Here is a 22,144-nt window from a genome sequence, read left to right on the forward strand (position 1 = left end):
GGCAGCTCAGGCTTTACATAGGTCTGTTGGCTCTGGTTCCTTAACAATTAAACTTTATGATGAATTTATTAAACGAATGTACCTTCCTTACAACCCAACTACCCTAAACAGAAGGGAAAGGAGATTAAGGAAAACAAGAGTGAAACCTTCTGGGCATCAGTTCAGCGGGGCGAATCCCTTGGCTTGGCGTAATTCTCAGGGAATCTAGCAGATCCTCTACCTGACAGAAGAAGCTGCACTCTCCGTGGACCAAACCTGGAGACCTCTCTCTGATGCTAGCTGCTCACTAGTGAATCCTCCAACCCCCAATGCTTCTGGCTTTCTTTCTCTCTCTCTCTGGTTCCTTCCTCCCATCGATGGTCGTTTTGTAATACAATAGCCTGGCTAAAGTTCTCCCTCCCACCTGCCCCTTTCCTCAGTCCTGGGCCCAAATGTCTCCCCGCAGTCTATCACAGAAGTTTATTTCAATGGGGTGTCAATGGGGTCTCAATGGGGTCAAGCCACCCAAGACTGTTTTCATGTTGGGCCTAGTCTAAGGCAAGGTCACATTCCCTCCACATAGGTTCTCTAATGTTGTTGAGTGGGGATTGTTCGTGACATAGACTCAACTACCCTCTTTTTGATCACTTCTTCCCCACAGGACTGAATTGTCAGGCCACAGGAGAAAAGGGCATCTTCAGTCTTGATTCAACTAGATGAGCTGGGGTGGCTGAGTAGGGGCCTTCCCTTTTTCTGAGGAATAGGGGAGTGGCATAAAGATGAAAGAGGGAAAACGGGACTGGGAGGAGAAGAGGGAGGGGAGGCACAACCAGGAGGCAAATTTAATAAATAAATTAATTTTAGAGAAGGAATCCTCTAGTAACCAGGAACAGAGGAACATTACTTCAACATGCCAAAAATCTGTGGTCAACTTTTTACTGACTGGATAAAGTCTGAAAGCATCCTCTCTATAGTTGGGAAGGAGAAAAGAGTTCCACCCTCACCACTGTCAACCAATACAGTACTCAATGTCTTAGCTAGAACAATCAGACATGAAACAAAACAAAAGAGTTATAAATAGGAAATTAAAAAACCAAAATATACCTCATTGCAGATAATATGATACTGTACTTAACATTAAGAACCTATTGGCTGGTATCACTGGGAGGCATGTTCTTCTCTGAAGGGAAATGGAGGAGCAGTGAATCCAAGGGAGAGCAGGTGTGTGTGTGTGTGTGTGTGTGTGTGTGTGTGTGTGTGTGTGTGTTGTGTGTGTGTGTTGTGTATGTGTGTGTAAACTTGGAGAAGTGGAAGAAAGGGAAGCTGCAGTCAAAATGTTTTGTATGAGAGAAGGATCAATAAATGAAAAAAAAAGAATAGGCAGGGTTGCCTTGTACAGACTCAATATGAGGATTTTTTATTGTCTTGTTGTATCTTGTTTTGTTGTGTTTGGCTGGGGTTTCTTGGAGTCCTGAAGGGAAATGAAGAGGGGAGGATGAGAGAGAGGCTGGGAAGAGAGAAGGAAGGGGAAAGTGTGGTCAGTATGTACTGCATGAGAGAAGACTCTATTTTCAATACATATATACATTCATTCATTCATACATATGTACATGCATACATATATACACATAAAAACATGCATAAAAAGAGTAAGAACCTAAAGAATTCGTTGTAAAACTTTGATCTGACAAATTCTTTCAGCAACTGAGAAGAACAAAGATCAGTCCATAAAACAATAGTTTTCTATGTACATGTAATGAACATACCAAACAAGAACTTAGAAAAATAACCACAGACAGAATACTCCAAGGAAAAATAATCTTTGAATTAAATCTAACCAAGGAGACAAAAGGCTTCTATAATGAAAAATTTAGCACATATAACAATAATAAAGCTATTAAAAAAGATCCTAGAAGATGAAGACCCTTCCCACCCTGAAGCAGAAAGAAATGTGTAAGTAGTGAGTATATTTTACAGAACTTCCTAAGAAATCTACACATGGGCTGTAGAGAGCTTAGCCTTTGACTGTGTTTGCCAACTCCCCAAGAACTCAGATTCAAATCCCCACACCCACGTGGTGACTTACAACCATCTGGAACAGCTGTCTCAGGGGAATCTGATGCCCTCTGCTGGCTCCCTTGAGCAACAAGTATGCATGTGGTTCAGAGACATACATGCAGGCAAAAATATTCATAAATACTTATAAAATAAATAATTAAACTTAATGAACACTAATCATACAAGTGCTTTAGGGAACAGCTGTACTACTCCTGGGCATACACCTGAAGAAATCCAGTAGGTGAACATACAACAGTGATGCTTGAACACTCATGTTTTCTATTTACCATGAAGCCAAATTACACACTCTGCTCAAGTGCCCATCAACAGATAAAGGAACAAAATTATGTGGTAGGTACACATAGTCACGTGTTGTTCATCTGTAACAAAGAACAACATTATGTTGTTTTCAAGAAATAGGTAAAAATAGAGATCATCAATTTGCATGAAATAAGCCAGACTCAGAAATACATACAACACATATTATTTGAGAAGAGAGACTATATGAGAAGAGAAAAGAGGTCAGTGACAGGGGAAAGGGAGCACAAATGGCGGTAACTGGAAGGTGAATGAAAATGAAGTACATTATTAGTCACATACGTGAAAACATCATTATGAAAACTTTTATATGATCAATATGTATTATTTTAAAATAAAAGACAACTTACATAAGGGGTGACTTCAAATTAGTCTACTTGCTTTCATCCCCAGTTCTACTAAGCAAGAAATGACAGGGAAAGAGCCTCCTTGCTTAAGAAGACTCTTTGAAACAATGGTCCAGGCTGTGCTTTGGGTATGGGAACAGTGGTGATATTTGCTTACTGAGGCATAGAGATACCAAGAGTAACAAAGAAATTACTGACACATATTGCTACAATTATATGCTTATATATAATTTTATTATATATTTATAATATAATACATACATATTTATGTGTTAGTCTAAATATTTTAAAATACTGATATTTTGATATTTTCCACACTACCTCATAGAAAAATGCAATTAGAAGCAGAAAACATCATTAATAACACCAATTGGTAGTTCTTTCTTATTTTAAAATATATATGGTGTTTTAAAATTTGAATAATATACAAACATTAGTCTTCTTAAACATTATAGTTATAGATTATGATGATTATATTAATCATGGATATTAACTGGAACAGTTTGTGGATGCCATAACTGAGTCTTGTAGAGTCTTACAAATCACAACACAAAGAAAGATGGAAGCCCAGGAGGTTTGTGCACACGCTATGCTATCTACAAGCTTAATCATAATGAAGATAACAAACAAACAAATAAACAATCAGAGCTTACTAGCTAGACTTGTATTCATTTCCTTGTAGAAGCATGTTTTCCAATTCCATGAAGGACTGGGCTCCCATATTTTCAGAAGTGACAGTGAGTCTTGCTTTGTAATAAGCAAGTTGTTTAAAGCTTCTGTGAAAGCAGCGAGAAGGGACAAGAAGAACCTGTCCTTCTTCAGACATCATGCCATATACAGAGTGACCAGATCACGATACAGCTCTCACATGAGAGAAATAAATAAATACAACAAAATAAACATTTAGAAAAAGAAGAAGAATAAGAGATTTCCATCTTTCTGTACGGAGAGGGAATCATTTTGAAAACCTAGTATGTTTGTCAGCCAGAATTAAAGATGAACAGTGTCAGTCTTTCTCATTAGATGGTGAGTGATCCTGACGTGCTGTGCCACTTCAAAGGGGCACTGGTTCTGGTTTCCAGAAAAGACTAATAGTTTCTTTTGTGAATATGAAGAAGATGTTCCCTCCATGAGCAGCTTTCAGCACACTTATAGGTGGATACAACTTTTAATATTCAGTAATTTTTTGAAGAACCTTCCAAAAATATAGACTTCCTGTAAATGCCTGTCTAAAACATCCATTCTTCATTCCATTTGAACTTCTCCTCCTTGGGAGTTAGATGAGTAACTACTCTTTTGATTATCATTCCAATAAGCAAAAGGGGAAAATGTATTTGGGGTTAAAAATCTGGAAACCATCCAGGTGTAGGGCACACACCTGAAATGCTGAGAGGTAGAAGCTGGGAGGTTGTGACTTTGGGACTAGCTTGCACTGCCTATAACAAGGCCAGCAGTGCATCTCACTGGTAATGCACTCACTCACCTGGCATGTGCAGACACTCAGGGAAATTGGAAATTCTTAGCACTGCAAAAAGTAAAAAACAAAGCCAAAAAAAAAAAAATCATCAGCTTACCATGCTTTACAGAAAAGCAGAGAAGACACTCTGCTGAGACAGTTGTCCAGAGAAGTCAGACATGTGCCTTGGAGACCATTAGCTTGCATCCTTGGGACTCTTAGAAAGAAAAAAGACAAAGGGCAGGGTCCTGTAGGGGTGGTAAGTCATGTGATGTGGTTTGCAAATCAGCTTTAATGCAAGTCAGCACCAGTCTCCTTTCTGTTTGCTAGGGGAAGTCTTTGGGCTAATGGGACATTTCCCAAGGAGAGTATTTGTATCTACATGTCACTCCCCACAAGATGACTCTGAGATGTTGGTCTAATATTTTCTTTAGTATTTAAACAAAAACTATAAATAGTGCCATTTAGCTTTTTAATCTTCTCCAGTTTAGTGGAGACTAGAAAAAGTTTTGATCTGCAAAGATTCATGGGAAGTCGGAGTTGAAGGTTGTTTTTATTCTGTTCTCTAATGGATCTCTCCTTCTCAGCAACCCAAGCACTAGTGCTAAAACCTCTATTTTGAATGCCTGGTGTCTGCTGATGAAACAAAAATGGTTCTCTTCTTAAAGAGCACATTGTCCAATAAGTGTGGGGGAATATGACCTGCTCCTCCTGCAGCTTTTTTTTTTTTTTTGGTCACATCAGCCTTGCCATTTGTCTGTTTCTATCCTATATTTCTGTTTGGAATTTAAATCATCGCTGTTCACTGCCCAGGTTCCTCCAATTCTCACACATATAATTTCATTCCTGATTCCAGTCTTATATTGTTCTGTGGGCAATGCAAAAAAAATGCAAAAGTCTTTCTAGAGCATGTTTATTTCTTTATGTATTTCAACACTTATAAGTGTGAACAGAGTCACATAGGGGTCGGGGGGGGGGACAGAAAGAAAGAGAGAGAGAGAGAGAGAGAGAGAGAGAGAGAGAGAGAGAGAGAGAGAGAGAGAACAGTGTGGGCAATTAAAATTATCTACTAAAGATCTTTAAAATGTTCCAAAAAGGCTAAATTTAAAAGAAAAATCATACTCATTTTTTACATTCCTACACTCATTAAAGATAATTAGACTTTGAGAAAGTAAACTAAAAACAAAAAAACAAAGTGTATAATATAAGAAATTACAAAATATCTTTTTAGTTGCCAAAGCAAGTAGAATAGGATGGATATTTTCCATAATTTAGGTGCAGTTTTATTTTTGTCTAGTTGCTATGAAATTCTTATGCTATTTTACTATTTTCATGGGTATTAAATATTTGGGGGGATAATTTTACCTCATTAAGTAAACACCTTATGAAAACTGGAGAAAAACAAAAAGAATTATATATATTACCTTTCTTATTTTTATTAATAATAGTAAGTCATAAACATTCTTATAATGTTAAAAAGATAATTGGGTGTCAGTGCTAAACTTCATCTAAGCTTCTATAACACAGTGCTCAATAAATCTTTCCACAAGGCATTGGTTTCCAGAAGTCTTTCCATCATTTCAGACCCCAAAAGAAGCTTAGCTTCAGGACCATGGTGCCCTATAGGACTTTTAGCCACCTTTACTTTTGGTTCTTTTTTAAAAAATATATTTTATTAATTTATTCATATTACATCTCAATTGTTATCCCATCCCTTGTATCCTCCCTTTCCTCCCTCCCTCCCATTTTCCCCTTACTCCCCTCCCCTATGACTGTGAATGAGGGGGACCTCCTCCCCCTGTATATATGCTTATAGGGTATCAAGTCTCTTCTTGGTAGCCTGCTGTCCTTCTTCTGAGTGCCACCAGGCTTCCCCATCCAGGGGACATGATCAAATATGGGGCAACAGAATTTGTGTGAAAGTCAGTCCCCATTCTCCACTCAGCTGTGGAGAATGTCCTGTAAGGGTGCTTGGTTGCAGTCTCAGTGCATGGGAGACTAAAAAAAGAAGGACTATATGTTGCTAGCCAGCCTGGACTCCATAGCACACTCTCCAGGCCAAGCCAGGCAACTCAATGAGATCATGTCTCAAAAACAAAGAACAAAACACAAGATGGAAATACACTTCGCTGGTAGAGAGCTGCCTAGTATGTACAAAGCTCTGACTTTAATGTTCAGTGCTGCACATGAAAACAGAGTCACCAGTGACTCTTTGTTCATCAGTAATGAGGCCAGACACCTCCACCGCCATGACTGTAAATTCTTAAGTCACAAATGTTTATCTGAGTTTAGAAATTTCTTTCCCCGTGAAATCAGCTATATCTACAGGTGAACAAGTCCTAGTCTGCCAAGTGACTGACAGTCAAACATCTCATTCTAACATCCTCCCTTTGAAGTCCAGAGATGAGCCACTGCCATGTTGAAGCATTTTGATCGTCAGCCTTGAGGCATCTGCATATAGTGATCACCTGAGTCAAATCACTTTCCCTCACTCGTTCATCACTTTGACATTAGTGATGCTCAGTGAACCTAGGACCATTAATATGCTTCTCAGATACTTCTTGATAAAATGCTGGATTCAGTTAATAAGTTTCTTACCAACCCAACTGTGCAGTCTTTTCTCCTTTCCTCCTTACCTCTCTACTTTCACTACTGGTCTGTCTTCTGGAGCAGTAGATACACACACACACACACACACACACACACACACACACACACACACACACACGATGCAGCATAAAAGGCAGCAGCACTGTAGTCCCACTTTCCTGTAAACCTCTCCTGAAAAATGCAGTGCAATCAGAAGGCTCTTTAGGTAAAACCGTTATCTGACTGCTTTGCATCACTGCAAGGAAATACAAATGACAACTCACTTATAACCTCAAATGGTTTGTTTACTCCACAACTTTGGAAGAATAAGAGCAAAATCTAACAGTTTCGTGAATTGAAACCTCTGGGGAGGACCCTGAATGGCAGTGGCAGTGGTATGTGTTAACGTTTATGGTCATCTCTCTAGTGAGGTACATGAAGTAACTGAGAGGCTTGGAACAACCTTTTAAGGTCAACACTATCTCTTCATGCCACTATTTTGGTGACCATTGGGACACAGAGGCAATGCAGGTTTTTATTGAGTAATATTTGCTCGTGCTTGCATGTGGTAACTACAGCACTAGGCACACGACACATGGCAGTTTTCAACTGTGCAATGATCTGCTGCAAGATATGTTTTTCTCTTTGATGATTGATCCACAGCAAGCATAAGAATTTGGACATAGTACAGAATAGAAGACACAGATTACAGAACGACAGCAAGCCTTTAGAACTAGATCCCCCAAAGAACATGGGTAGGGGAGACGAAAGAATAATCTACATTCAAGTATTAATATTCTATTACAAAAAGGCAAAAAAAAAGTAGGGGTCATACTGGGGGCATCAGTAGGCAAGGTCTCAGGAGCTGACAAAAAGCTGTTTATCCTCCAATTCCTCTGAATGGTGTAGCTGGATATCTACCTGGTTGCAGGCATAATGGAAGCCAGGGGAGAATTATGGAAAATTATCTGTTTGCTTTCTCCCATGGAGAACCACATGGAGTGTTATGAAGGTTTCCCTCTAACTCTAAGAAAGGAGAACACACACGTTTCTAGAAAACACAGGTGAGGTGCAGCCAAAGAGTTATTTATATAAACATGAAATCACATCAGCTCTTTCTGAAAGCAGCAGCATTATGCTGCCTTTCTTGGGAATAATGAGGCTTGAGACAAAGATGTTTTCCCTTGGTTATGGGAAAGCATTTTAGAGAGGCAGCATCATAAGCTTCTGCATAGTTGTAACTTTTCACGCTGTGAGCAGACCACCTAAACATAGAAGAAGATATCCCCTCATATCTTTCAGTGTTTGCCTGAAGGAGCTTGCGAAGTCAGCCATAAATGGAAACCTCTACCAACCAGTCTTCCAATCTTAGGTAATAAGAACATGGTGATTTCAAGATGGTAGAGTGTCGGGGTAGTGATTTAACAAAATGAATTACCTACCCATCCCAGGGAAGAATACCAGCTACAGTACGGCAAAACTCACAAGACATCAGCTAAGCAAGCAGCAATGGCATTTCTGAATGCCAGGAATAACGTGCTGCTGGTTCCCAAAAGCTGTCCTTATTTGCATTTGGTCGAAACAAATATGACCTCCTCCATATCTGAAGTCATCTACTGGAGTGTCTTTGTGCCCACTCACCCTGAAATTTGACAGGCGGTTGCTGGATGGCTTCCTCTCTACTGAGGATGGAAAATGCTTGATATACCTTTGGTGCAACTCAGATCTGCTTTAGCCAGCTCCCCTCACCGAGTGTTCCGAGGACAGTTTACCTATCTCAGTGCAACAAGACTCTTCCAATTACTCTGTTATTCTTCTGACTCTCCTTTTCTCTTCATTTAGGGTCAAAGGGGTCAGTATTTCTGCTCAGAACACAGTTTCCAGTAAACAGATACACTTCAAAAAAAAAAGCCAATTTAAAAAAAGCTTGTTTAGAGATTTAGCCATTGTCATACCACAATCCCATCCGAAAGGCACCATCTTATTTTTCCTTAGTTCCTCATTCAAAGCTACCATTTCTATAGCCTACTGTACTCAGTATTTAATTTGTGATGTAACTTATGGTAACTAACTGATATTCCAAACACATGAGTCTTTGGATAATGTTACAATCTATTGTAACTAGAATTTAGTTACACCTAGACTTCCTCACCTTTCTACGACTGTTCTGAATCACCAACATATTTCATCGGTCAGTTTACTCATGATGCATTGCAGTGGGAAAGTTCTAGTAGTCTCAAGGTTGTGAAGACTTTGTTCCACAGGAGCACTTTCTGCTGCTCCTTTGAGTTGACCTTATAAAATGAGTCAATGAAGAGCTGAAAGAAACAGATGCGGCTACTTGTTGAAAGATATAGAGAAAGGAGAATATATCTCTCTTCAAAAGATGATAGAAGCATGGGAGAATGGCAAAGTAGAAGGATCCAGAGGGTCCTAGAAGCCTACAAGTAGAACATTATGATAGGCAGATTTGGGCACAGGGGTCCCGCTCAAACTAAGGCACCAGCCAAGGACAATACAGGCGGTAAACCTTAAACCCCTACCCAGATCTAGACAATGGACAGAACACTCTCCACAGTAGAGTGGGGAGTGGGATATTACTTTCTCACATACTCTGGTGCCTCACCTTTGACCATGTCCCCTGGAGGGGGAGACCTGGTGGCACTCAGAGGAAGGACAGCAGATTACCAAGAAGAGACTTGATACCCTATGAACATATACAGGGGGAGGTAATCCCCCTCAGGAACAGTCCTAGGGGAGGGGAATAAGGGGAAAATGGGAGGGAGGGAAGAATGGGAGGATACAAGGGATGGGATAACCATCGAGATGTAACAAGAATAAATTAATAAAGTAAAAAATAAAAATAAAAAAAATAAAATCACACACACACAAAAAAAGGTCTCGGTAATTTCAACAGAACTCCTTTGGTTCCAGACATAGTGGTAGGCTCAGACTAAGTCAAGAGGGAAACAGGAGATAGGTGATAGCCATGCAGAAGAAGGTGAACTTCAGCATTTAGAAAATGCTTATACTGTGAGATATGTTCAGGTATCACACTGGCTCTGAACTTGATTCCATGGAGGAAAACAAAGAATAATAGGGATCTGTGAGACAACTGGCTTCTAAGTGACTTTAGTGTCAGTTGAGGCCACAGTTCATAAAGAAGCACCCTACCATCCAATTTCTATAATGTGAAGTTCTCAGGGTTTTTAAAAAGGGTAATGGCAAATAAGTTAGAGATATTTGCACAAAATATTGCTTCTACAATCATGCCAAGTAAGCTAGTATTTTTGTGGACCCAAACTACAGTTCTCACTTTTTGACGTTCTATTTTATTTTTGCTGTTTACTGCCACTCTCCCTTCCTACAATGTAAACTCCATGAAAGGAGGGTCTTGTCTTTTGTTGTATCCTCCAAGCCTAATATCTTGCTCAAGTTGAATGAGCTAAGAAAAGAAGAAAATCACAGAGGCAGAACTTTTCTCAAAAACAAACTTCTTTAATATTAAGTGTATCATTCCAAGGTGGAGTGGGCTTCCCCAAGTAAGGAGAACTTCTTCAGAACTTTGATGGAAATAAAGTGACTTGAGAAGCTGGAATATTTTTTATGGGGTGACAGATTGGAGATGTTTGGCAAATAAGTTTCCTCCCACCTCCCAGTCCTTGATCAAGAATTTTTAATAAGGTTTCCATTATTAAAAGCCATCATGAAGATAGAAAGTAAATGGCTTGGCAGCTAATTGAACTTGGGGTCTTAGAACAAAGGTTTGGAGATTGCCTCATGTTTCTCAGCTAAGAGACTTAGTCTTTGAAAGAATGGATTGTCCCCCAACTCAGGAAGGTAGCTGATGCTTCAATGATACCATAGTTAATCGTCTCCTTATCATATACTTAAGCAGCATTTCATCCTTGATACAACTGGTCCAAAGGGATTTTATCATGACCAGAGGCAGAGATCTAACTTGAATCTGTGTCTTAAAGTGAACCTACTCTAGAGTTTTGTTTCAGTAAGTTGTGACTCATGAGAACCAGGTTACTCCTTCTCAGGTTGTGATGAAAGAGTTGGCTAAAGCAACCTAAGGGAAGGGGGTTTTCCCTTGTCCACAGCTTGAAAGCACAGTTCATACATTAAGGCAGGTGTGGTGGCAGCGTCTGGCAGGAGCTGCTTCCGTCGCAGCCACAGGAAACATAGACTTAGGATGTTGCTTGGCTGTCTTTTTTTTTTTTTTCCTGTTTATTAAACATCAGCTCGTGGACAGAGTCTTGAGTGAAACTCAATAAGCTAATCTAGAAAACCTCTCACAGACATTCCCAAAGGCTTATCTCTTTGGTGCTTCTAAACTATGCCGCTTAAAACGGAGTGTTGTCTGGTCTTTAGCAGCAAGAGGGTCCACCACTTGACCGTGACTCTATTGTGGACAGCAGGTCCCCAGTCCAATGTTTACAACCTACAACCACAGAGCCTTACAGTACAGCTTTAAGGTGAGGACAGCTACATCTGCTAACCATCCCTAGATGGTCTGCTATGGCCTGATCCATAACAGGAAGCTATCACAGCACTGGGCTCTCCTGCCCTCCTCCCTCTGGAGAAGCTTCCTTGTGAGAGCAGTTGATACTGAGTACAGTGGCTCCCACTCCAGGAAAATATGAACTTGAAAGGGAACCATGAGAAAGCTCTTAAAGTTGAGTGGAAAGGAGGTGAGAGGGAATTTGGAAAGCGAAGTGAAAAAGTCTTTGGGAAGCAATGAAGAAGATGTGGACACTGTCCAATTGTGGTTTCAGGAAGAGAGAATTTGCCCACAGAAGCATTACAGCACCCTTCTTTGTGCTTTGGATTTATGCCAGTGGGGGAGGAAGAAGGCGAAGAACACAGAATACTGGGGGTGGGATTTGAGAGGGATGGTGATGAACTAAGTGCTGAAAAGAATTCTTCTTTCTCGAGTGTCAACACCAGCACCTACTATAATGTGCAAATGCTTTTATTTACTGCATGAGAAAGGCAAGGAGCAGATGCCTGGCAGCCCACAGAAGGTTAAGGCTGGGTTAATTTTTACTTACGCCTTGCATTACAAAGCTGAAAGAATATAGATTCAACGTTCTTCTCTCCCCCCACCCCCTCCTGCCCCTTTGTTGCAATTCTGGAAGCCAAAAAATCCAGCGCTGTTGGGTTAGGGCATGTTCTGTCAAATTAAAAACCAAAGGTTTTTTCCTATGGGGGAAGTCTCGGTGTTAGAGCTGAAAGAGGTGACAACCACATTACTGCCATCAAAAATAATTTATTAATCATGCCTGTGCAAAGAACCCTGGTAGGCACAATTCCCCAAGGACTTCCCGTTTGAACACATTCTCTGCACTCTGCTATCTCCTCAGAGTAGCATTCCTTCGGCTCTTCCCCTGTGAGTAAAATGGATACCTTGGAAACTTCATCTTTGCAGAATGCATCACAGGACAGAAGAATGCTGTCTGCCAACAGCTAGCGTGCCCTGACAGTGCTGGGAGGTGCAGTATGAGGAAGATGCCATTCTCCACCTCCCATTCTTGCATGGAACTTGTAAAAGAAAATTAAAAATTTAAAAATCGCCTCTTTCGTTTCCACCTTAGGGTAGGAATCTGGGTAGTGTTGGGACACATAGCTTTGCACCAGTAGCGTATATCATGTTAGCACGAGCTCTCCCCTCCACCTCCGCCCTGTCCCCCCCCCCCCCCCCCCCGGCCCCTTTCTTCTCTGTGCCACCCCGTCCGTCCCCAGGAAGGTATCATAGTGTACCTGAAACTGGAAAGACTCAGTTCTCGTTACCCAAGGGAAGAAACCAGCCACGAAATTTGAGAAACTAATCAGTACCGTTTCTTATTTTTGCTTCTTGCCCTGTGTCCCACGGTATACCTACATTTAAAGATATTACTTTTTAAAAGGAAAGTTAATGGCTTGGAGACATGGTCGCAGAAAAGTCGTTTGCTTCAGCCACCTCTTTCAGCAACTCCAAAGCAAAGGTGGTTCTCAGTCCGACTGCACCACGGAGGGGCAGTGGAGCTCAGAGAAGCCCTCCCACCTAACACGCCCCTGCACGTTCTCTTAGCAGCTTCACTCTGACCCGGCAGGATCCGCACAGGAGACCGGCACAAGGCTGATGGGAGCTGCGGGTGCCACTCATCTCCAATGGGGGTCTCTTGGATCGTTTATTTATCTAGCAGTAAGAAAGCACCATTAGGTGTTGGTGGGAGGCGCTACTCTGTCCGAATCCCACGCCGTCCACGACAATTTCGCACGCACATACAGACACACAGACACACACACGCCTGGTTTAGAGCGAGAAACCTCCTGGAGCAGCCTTAGCCTGAGGATCCCTATGGTCTGGGACCCCCGTCACTGTCTCCCATTTCTGCTTGCCCAACTCTACCCGACAGTGGCGACTTGGCTGTCTGGAATTTTCTGAGTGCTGGTCGGGGTGCGCCCCCGGGTTCCCCGCTCCCGGGTGGTGGCGGCGGCGGCGGCGGCGGCGGCAGCGGCGGCGGCGGCGGCGGCGGCGGCATAGCTTGCTGGAGTTTGACTCACGGGGTGGCGGCGGCAGTGGCAGCTCTGAGCCGCGGGCGGCGGGAGCGAGGCGAGCCCGGCCGCTCGCCCTCCGCGCTGCGCTAGGATTGGTTTCTCCCGGGGAGCGCTGACCGAGGGTTGGCTGCAGGCCGGCTGAAGAACAGGTGCACCTCATCGCCCGGGCTCGCCGAGCAACCTCTGGGCATCGCGGCGCGCCGGGCTAGGCGAGCAGCTGTCAGGCTGGCCCCCTGTGTCGGAATGCAGCTTGCCTGCGCCGGGCATCCAGCCGCTGCCCGCCCCAGCCCCTGAGGGCGACGTGAAGCTTTGAGGTGGGGGCAGCGGCGGCGCGGCCCGGCGCCCCAGGGAGCGGGCCGGGCGCGGCACACCAAGGATGCCGGCAAGGCTGGAGCGCACACAGGCGGCGGGCAGGATCAGCGGCAGCAGCAGCGGCAACAGCAGCAGCAGCATCCACCGCAGCATCAGCATCAGAGGCAGCATCAGCACCACCAGCAGCCTAGGGACCCCGGAGCGCAGGAGGCAGTTAGGCGGACTGCAGACGCACCCTGCCGCTCCCTGACCGGCCAGCGGCGATCGGCCGGTCTCACCCCTCTGCCGCGCGCCTCGTCGCCCCCTCCCCGGCCCGCGTCCCCTCCCCCGTCCTCTCCTCTCCGCCCGCCGCCCGCCTCTCGGGGGGAGGGGCGTGGGGGCAGGGAGCCGATTTGCATGCGGCCGCCGCGGCCGCTGCCTGCGCCGGAGCCCGCCGCCGCCGGAGCCCGCGCCCGCGCCCGCGCCCGGCCCGCGCGGCCCCATGCCTCTGGCGCGGCCCTCGGGGGGGCGAAGGTGAAGACCGGCTCCTAGGATGAGTGAAGGGGCGGCCGCTGCCTCGCCACCTGGTGCCGCTTCGGCAGCCGCCGCCTCGGCCGAGGAGGGCACCGCGGCGGCTGCGGCGGCAGCGGCGGCGGGCGGGGGCCCGGACGGCGGCGGAGAAGGGGCGGCCGAACCCCCCCGGGAGTTACGCTGTAGCGACTGCATCGTGTGGAACCGGCAGCAGACGTGGTTGTGCGTGGTGCCTCTGTTCATCGGCTTTATCGGCCTGGGGCTCAGCCTCATGCTGCTTAAATGGATCGTGGTGGGCTCCGTCAAGGAGTACGTGCCCACGGACCTGGTGGACTCCAAGGGAATGGGCCAGGACCCCTTCTTCCTCTCCAAGCCCAGCTCTTTCCCCAAGGCTATGGAAACCACCACAACGACCACTTCTACCACGTCCCCCGCCACCCCCTCTGCCGGTGGCGCTGCTTCTTCCAGGACGCCTAACCGGATTAGTACCCGCTTGACCACCATCACTCGGGCACCCACCCGCTTCCCTGGGCACCGGGTGCCCATCCGGGCTAGCCCGCGCTCTACTACGGCACGGAACACTGCTGTCCCCCCGACGGTCCTGTCCACCACGGCCCCTTTCTTCAGTAGCAGCACGCCAGGCTCCCGACCCCCGATGCCAGGAGCCCCCAGTACGCAGGCTATGCCTTCCTGGCCCACTGCGGCGTATGCTACCTCCTCCTACCTCCACGATTCCACTCCCTCCTGGACCCTGTCACCCTTTCAGGATGCTGCCGCTGCCTCTTCCTCCTCACCCTCTTCCACCTCCTCCACTACCACCACCCCAGAAACTAGCACCAGCCCCAAATTTCGTAAGTAGACGCCTTGTCTCAGCTGTGATTCCCTGCCGATTTTCTTTCTTCTCTCTGGCTTTCCTTTCTCCTGGTTGCCACTTCCCCATACCCGGTTTGGGGCAGAGTGTGGGGCTGTGGTTAAAACTGGCCTCAAGGGGGCCAAAGGTGTGGGTCTGCGCTGTGTCTGTGTGCAGAGCAGGGGCATCAGACAAATCTAGGAGCTCTCCAAGCCAAGGCTCCTACTTCTGTAGGTCCCAAATAAGAATAGATCCTGACTCCCTTCAAAGGGTTAAGGCGAGTGCAAAGCCTCTTCACCGCAGACTTGAGAGTGAGCCCAGGTTGTGTTCCCCTTCATAGGAGGTGGGGGGGGGGGGGGAATGGTGCACCCAACCCTTCCCGCCCTCCTGTGGGAAGCTTTTCTAAGCACAGCCAAAACTGGTCTATGGTAGACCACAAAGGCAAGTTATGACCAGTGTGGGGGTGAAGATTGGATGCAGGTATTTGGTGGTGATGTCCTTAGAATAAGCTGGTGACTCTTTCAGCACCACTGCCCAGGCAGTGACTAAAAAGGGGTTAATTAGAAGCCATTGGGAGAAGTAGGGAAATGAGGTGCTCCCAGAAGGACCCCTCCCCACAACCTGGCCCTGGCCCTGGCCAGGTGTGGAAATTGTGGCTGTGGCCACTGTAGTGAGTTAACTGCTAGGAAATGCGAAGGGGACTCTGCAGAGCTGCCCCCCCCCCCAGGGTCCTGGAGAAGTAGGAGGGTTTTTCTTCTTCTTCCTTTTTTCAGCTGTGTCAAGCATTTGCGTTTGTTCCCTTTTTAGAGGACTGAGGGGTGTAAACCCGATCTCTTCTCCCTCCTAGCCCAAAAAAGATGAGCAGACTAGGGCTGGGTTTAGTAAAATGTCCAAGCTCTTTGTAACATGTCACCCTTTAAATAAAGCATTCCAACCTGGCTCTGTCTGTGCCAGTCGTGGCCAGTGTAGCCCCCCTAAATAGGGACACTTTCCTTTTTGGAACTGCAAGGTTTCTATTTTTATGAAGGTTGCAGGTAAACTAATTGACCTCCACCCCACCCTCTCCCTTTAGTGAGCAGAAATGGCAGGAACCTTCTGTTTGTGCCTGAGGGTCAGGGTCGAAAAACACATGAACAACCTGTGAAGGTTATTCAGGACAAGCCCCCTGTTTGTCAGTTTAAGTTCCAAGCAAAGCCATTCTGAAAAGAAAAGAAGAGAGAGGGAGAGAGAGAGAGAGAGAGAGAGAGAGAGAGAGAGAGAGAGAGAGAGAGAATAAAAGGAATGGTCTGGCTCTGTGGCCCTCATACTGTATTTATTTATGTTTTAAGTGTTCCTCATTACCTGCTCAGTGCTGGTAGGAATCAAATGGTTGCTTTCAGCTGTGTCAGTTTTCTGTTTTCCTAGCCCCTGATCTTACCTTGGCTGTTATTTACCTTTGTGACTCTTTTTTTTTTTAATGCAGTGTACTTGTAAGTAAGATTGGGGGACAAAGACTTTTGCTTTTACTCTGCTTTGGAGAATTGTATCTATCCCTTGATGATCAGTGGGAGAAAGACAAGCAAAGGGAGCTTTCTGCCACAAATGAGACTGGCACAAGAGCCAGGCACTGTGCAGCTTCCCTCTGCTTTGCTTGACATGGTGATTTCTGGGAGCCCATTTTCGAAAGGAGGGAGGGTTCAAGGGTCTCCTTTCAACAAATCTAGCTTGAGTGTTGTGAAGGGATAAAGGATCAGTGGTACATGTGAGTACATTCATTGAACTGAAGTAGGTGCCTATCTATATTGAAGACCTTAGGTTTTGCATCTATTCTGTAGCAGCTGATATGAATATGGATTGTGGCTTTACTTCCCATCCCTGGGGCCATGGGGGAACACATTGGGGCATTTCCCTGTCCTTTCTGAATTGATTTCCTTACTCTCAATTCTGGGGCAGTCTTTAAAGGAGAGCCCAAGGTAATTATTTCTGGCCCTTCATGATCTTGCTGTACCTTCAGTGGAAGGGAATAGATGGCAGCCTGTTTAATAAGTCATGACTATTGACAGGACTCTCAGCCTCAAGGAAAAGAGGTGGGAAATCTGTGAAGGGTCTTGGCGCTTGCATAGACATGTAAGTAGTATTTGTTTCTTGTGTAACTAGGGTCCAGGTGCTTCTCTGTTTGAAATCTTTAAAATAGACTTGAATAAAGAGATAAAAATGCAAGTATGCAGATCCATCAGTCAATGATTTGGTTTTCCTGCACCAATAAGAGATATTTTAATGAAAAGAATAGAAAAACGTAGTTTCCATAAAATGTGAGTTTAAACACTATGTGGTAATGTAAAAGATAAACACAGTTTTTTTCCATATAAGGTTTTTGGATGATTAGCAAGAATGGAGAAATTTCATTTCTGGGATTATCAGCATTGCTATAGTAGGCCAAATTAAGGCCAAAGTCACTTTTACTAAAATTGTTCACTTGAGTTCCCAGATAAAGTTTCTTTGTGCACACCACCCATCTCTATACTTTGGTAGGTTTGTTTTTCCCTTTGCTTCTGCCTGCCTGCCACACCACTGTTCCTTTTGTATCACCTGAAGGCAGTTAAGGACGATGCCCTGTTTTTTGTGAGACTAACCCACTTATTCTTTAATGACCAGGGTCCTCACTTCTTGAGCAGAGAATTTCAAAGATTATAGGATGAATGCTTTTGTGTTCATCTTTGACAATGTGATGGCTGCTATCTGCAAAATCATCATAGCCATTTGAGTAGAAACTTGTTCACTGAGAAAAATAAGGACTGTTCATTGGCCAATGGATAATAGGATTTTCCCCCCCAAAATGGTTATTTTATTATTCACATTATGTGCTTTGTGAAAGGCTTATATTTTTTATGACTATTATCTGTTTTCTGAGGTGTTGGGGGAAGATAAGACTGAACTCAAACAGCAAGCAAACAAAGAGAGTTTGCCTTTGACTGGTAGCTTTCTGTCTCCATTCCTAGGGCCACAGGATGAACCAAAACTTTCCTGTGTCTCTGGAACTTTTTGTTTTTGCAGTGCCTCAGAGCTGGCATTTCCTTCAGACTTGTCAAAAGCAAATACCTTAAACATAATGCTACTCTGGGATCAGTTCAATAAGATTCTCCAGAAAACATTCTATAGCTATGGTATAGATTAATTAACACTTTTGGAGACAAAGGAGATTATACACTACAGGGGACAGTGGTTTTGTACAATGTATAAACATTTTTCCTTTGACAGCAGTTGACATTGTTTCTACTGATTTCAAACCTACTTATACAGTGTTGCCAATGCAGGCAGGAATTGTTCTCCAGTCTTGGAATTCTCTTACTTAGCTGAAAGCACTGTTGACAGGTGAAAAAGAAACAAACAAACAAAAATCCCGAAGCCAATGGTGAAATTCAAAGCCCAGTACAGCTGTTCATGAATTGTTCTTACAGTCCTCTTTGAATGGTTCTTTAATGAATTCTCATGAATAAGATCCCAAGTAGTATTGAATAGTATACTCAAAGAAGGAATTTAAAGATAAAATATCCTATTGACGTTTAAACAAGGCTTGGATGTGGTTTTATTTACTCATCTAGCTAAATAAAGTTCTATGGAGTCAGATCATTTGTGACTTTAAAGAGAGCCATTGCTAAACTCAATTGTTTTCTTTTTCAACATCTTCACTTCTTCCATAAGAGTGCTCAGATGCTTTCTGAGCAGATTCAGGTGTAACCAATTTAAATAAAGTTGAGCTTGCAGTTTATGTTCTGTCTCCATGAGTCAAGGCCTCCAGAGGAATCCCAGTAGAGAAGGTGCTGACCTCATTCATTTATGGTGGCCAAAATGAGGGGATTAAGAACTCAAAAGCAATGATTTTTATGAAGTACAGTTGAATGAATTTCTCCTGTGAGATTGTGTTACACTCTTGAGTTTGTTTTTACATTCTTTGTCATTATTGCAGGAATATGAGTCTTTTCTGCTTTAGCCTCTCATACTGTGAGTTTTGAGAAATGCATACTTCAATTTGTGATCCTAACCAAAAATAAAACAGCAACAGCAACAAAAACAGCAGCAGCAAGAACCTTGGGATAGGCATAGCTTTTCCAGATAGCTTTGTGGGCTCTTTTGAATTTAGTATTACTTAATTGAGTACGTCTCCATCCCCCTAGTCAAAGAAATAAAGTTCTGAACAATAAACAAAGTTAAAAGCCTATAAGAAATCTTCTGTCATAGCCACTTTTTAAGACAGTCAGAGGTAGGGGATGTAGGAATGAATGAAATCTTCATTAATTTTATGCATCCCTTCCTGGTCTTGAGAACTGTGGGAAGGGATTGGAGATGATTTTGCTAGTGAACAGTGACTTGTAGGCTTAGTTGGTAAGTATAGCCACCTATTTTTGGTGCTGTTTTCTCAGACTTCTTAAACCACATACTGTATCCCTGCAAACTTGTGAAGAAGGAAATAAATCAAATTCAACAGTAAGCGAGCTGGCTGTAGCAATCTTTCTGCTATAGAAGAATTCAGATTCTCTAAGACGACTGTGGGCCACAACAGAAGCCCTGGTATAGATCTGGAATCAGTGCTGGGCTTAAAAGCCAAAGGGCGTGGGAAGAAGTGGCCCCTCCCTCTGGATTTTCCCAGCTCTCCTTCTGGTTATACCACAATGATGAGAAAGATGGCTTTCGACTCATTCCTTTTATAGACACTCTTTTCTCAAATCCTCATCTCTAGAGCCAAAACATATCTCAATATTCTATAAGGGATGCTGAAATGAAAGATGAACATTGGCCCTGAAATATATAGAAAGAAAGGGCAAGACAGAAATGTAAGTTTTAAAATGCAACTGAATCATCTCTGAGTAGAACTGAAACTCATTGCAATCTTCAGACTTGTGTGTTGCCTAAGGACAGCACCCGTTGCCTTGAAAAACAGCACTGGCAAAATTTGAGCCCCTAAACATTGTTTTACTCATCCTAACCTGGGGACATTCCCTATAGATCTGTGTGCGCAAGTAAAAGCAAAGGGGAAAGGAACCAATCTTCAGTGGACTCATCTATAGCTGACATCAGGTCTGCATAGGTTCTTCCTACTCACCCAACTGTCAACGAAAGTGGTAGTGTGTGTGTGTGTGTGTGTGTGTGTGTGTGTGTGTGTGTATAAAACTTTCCATATCCATTTGTCTTTTCTTCCAGAAGATGTCTTTATTCCTACAACTCCTTACCCCTTACTGTATAGAACAATGGTTACAATTAAATATTTCTTACAGGCTTTTAACATTATGTTTATTGTTCAGATTTTTATTTCTTTGATTATGGCATAGATGTTACTAATTATAGGAAACTATATGATATATAGTTCCTATATATATATAGGAAACATATATATATATGATATATATATAGGAAACTATATATATATATATACTCCTTTTTTCTTGTATGTGTGTGTGTGGGGGAGGATTGTGTTTTTTTTCTGTATTTTACTGGTTGGCATTTTTATACAGTTGTATAGCTTTTAAAACAAATTCTCCTTTAATAAGGCTTATTGAACTTCATTAATTGAATAAGAAAAAATTAAAACATATCTTTCCATTTTTATAATTGAACTATTAATTGTTTTGTGGTTTCAAAAATTTTTATCTAAATATTGATAGAATATTATTACTATTTTTATATTATATTGGCTTATATGAAATTAATCTTTATAGCATTTATTTGATATAACACTGTAATTGTACAATTTAATATAAGTTATTATGTACTTTCATATTATATTTTCATAGTTCATGGCATACACTTTATCTTTTATATTCATTTATTAAGCATTTACCAGGAAGCCTTAATTACTGGCTTCAGTGTTAAGGTATCAGGGAAGAAGTTGGCTGGAGTGATTCATACTTGGAATCTTATTCTCTTGAGGTCAAGGCGGAGTGTGAGGTAAAGCCACCCTAAACTTTATTGCGTGATGTGGTCCCAAAACATAAATATAAAACAGGACACAAAAAGAGACTTTAGTGAAGGAATTTACAGGAAAATAATTTTCAAGGGCACTGTAGTGTAGATATTCTCTGGGAATCTTTATAGCTTTCTTCCCTGCCCATCTAATTTAAGGTAATTTCTTTCCTTTAGGGAAAAAAAAATAACCTCACCTTTTGGAGTTTCTTCAAAACATTCAACTACAATTTAATTGAAACTACAATTATCTTTCATTTCCACAATTATGTATCATTGGCTTACATAATATTTAGCTAAATTGCATAATTGTCATAACACTAGCATAAACAAGTTTGTTACCCCAACCATGTTGGTTAGGGAACAGTTCAGCTGGCAGCTGTGCAGTTGTTGGACAGCCATGATGCTCACCTTCTCACTGTGCCCAGGTCTGTGTGCCTCTCAGACAGGAAAGAAGGAAGGTGGTATGAGCCAGCTAGGTAGGTAATATGAAAAAACTGACTTTTTCAGAAGGCGATGCTCATAGAAAATGAGCTGTTGATGTATTTCCAAGGCACTTTGGTGGAACAACAGAAAGAGATGCTTATTAGCGATGACAACAATGGCAGTCACAATTGCCATATTTTTGTTTCTTATCCTAAGGAACTGTACAACTTAAAACACGGATTCATTCTCTCATCACCTTAAGTTCCCCTGGTGACATCTTGAGGATGATGGTATTAGCCTAACTCTGCACCACTCGTGTAAAACTCTCCATTGCTTTTGTATCAGGGTAGATTTATTTCGTACAGGAGCACACTAGTCACACCCCTGAGTGGAAAATGCTTGGAGCTCGTTTGGGGTCCTAAGTCTCTCTATCTCTGTTTGTGATACCAAAGCACTCACAGGAAGGCATGGTATGGAAACCCAGAAATAGGGGTCTGCCATTTCTCCTCCATTGCTTGTCAGGTTCTTATTTATTTAGATATAAGTTTAGCACAGAGGAGAATTGAACTTTTGGAGAAAACAAGTGAGAGTGTAGTATGATCTGCAAGTCTAAAGCCCACATCAGCCTGGAGACTAAAAGGCAGATGCCCCAGGGATCCATTTTGTTCCACACCTACCCAGTCCTACTGCTACCAAGTATTTAAAGTTTAGATAGAATTTAGGTGAAAATAGGGAAGGCCCACATTATATTCTGTTCCCATCTTGGCAGGTACTGTCCTGGAGAATTAACAGGTTTGCTTCTCCATGAGAGATCTC

The 22,144-nt window shown here is 43.2% G+C and overlaps 2 protein-coding genes across 8 annotated transcripts in view; one reads left to right on the forward strand and one right to left on the reverse strand.

The window, feature by feature from the left end:
- LOC311605043 (uncharacterized protein) overlaps positions 1-13,453 on the reverse strand; it is a gene marked incomplete at its 5' end in the record, with an annotated part of 136,299 nt that extends 122,846 nt beyond the window's left edge. Inside the window, one exon of the mRNA XM_084795332.1 lies at positions 13,145-13,453. Coding sequence (XP_084651458.1) covers positions 13,145-13,453 — 309 coding nt within the window. The remainder of the gene's footprint in view (positions 1-13,144) is intronic.
- Positions 13,454-14,094: 641 nt separating this feature from the next.
- NRG3 (neuregulin 3) overlaps positions 14,095-22,144 on the forward strand; it is a 1,004,034-nt gene continuing 995,984 nt past the window's right edge. For 4 of the 7 annotated variants that reach the window (XM_084795995.1, XM_084796000.1, XM_084795996.1 and 1 more), the window contains exon 1: positions 14,096-14,966. In XM_084795995.1, coding sequence (XP_084652121.1) covers positions 14,138-14,966 — 829 coding nt within the window. In that variant the 5' untranslated portion in view covers positions 14,096-14,137. Of the gene's footprint in view, positions 14,967-22,144 lie in introns of all 7 variants that reach the window. The other 3 variants (XM_084795998.1, XM_084795999.1, XM_084795997.1) reach the window with 2 other exon arrangements.

The sequence above is a fragment of the Acomys minous genome, assembly GCF_964271855.1.
Source record: "Acomys minous genome assembly, chromosome: 9".
Classification (NCBI taxonomy): Eukaryota; Metazoa; Chordata; class Mammalia; order Rodentia; family Muridae; genus Acomys; species Acomys minous.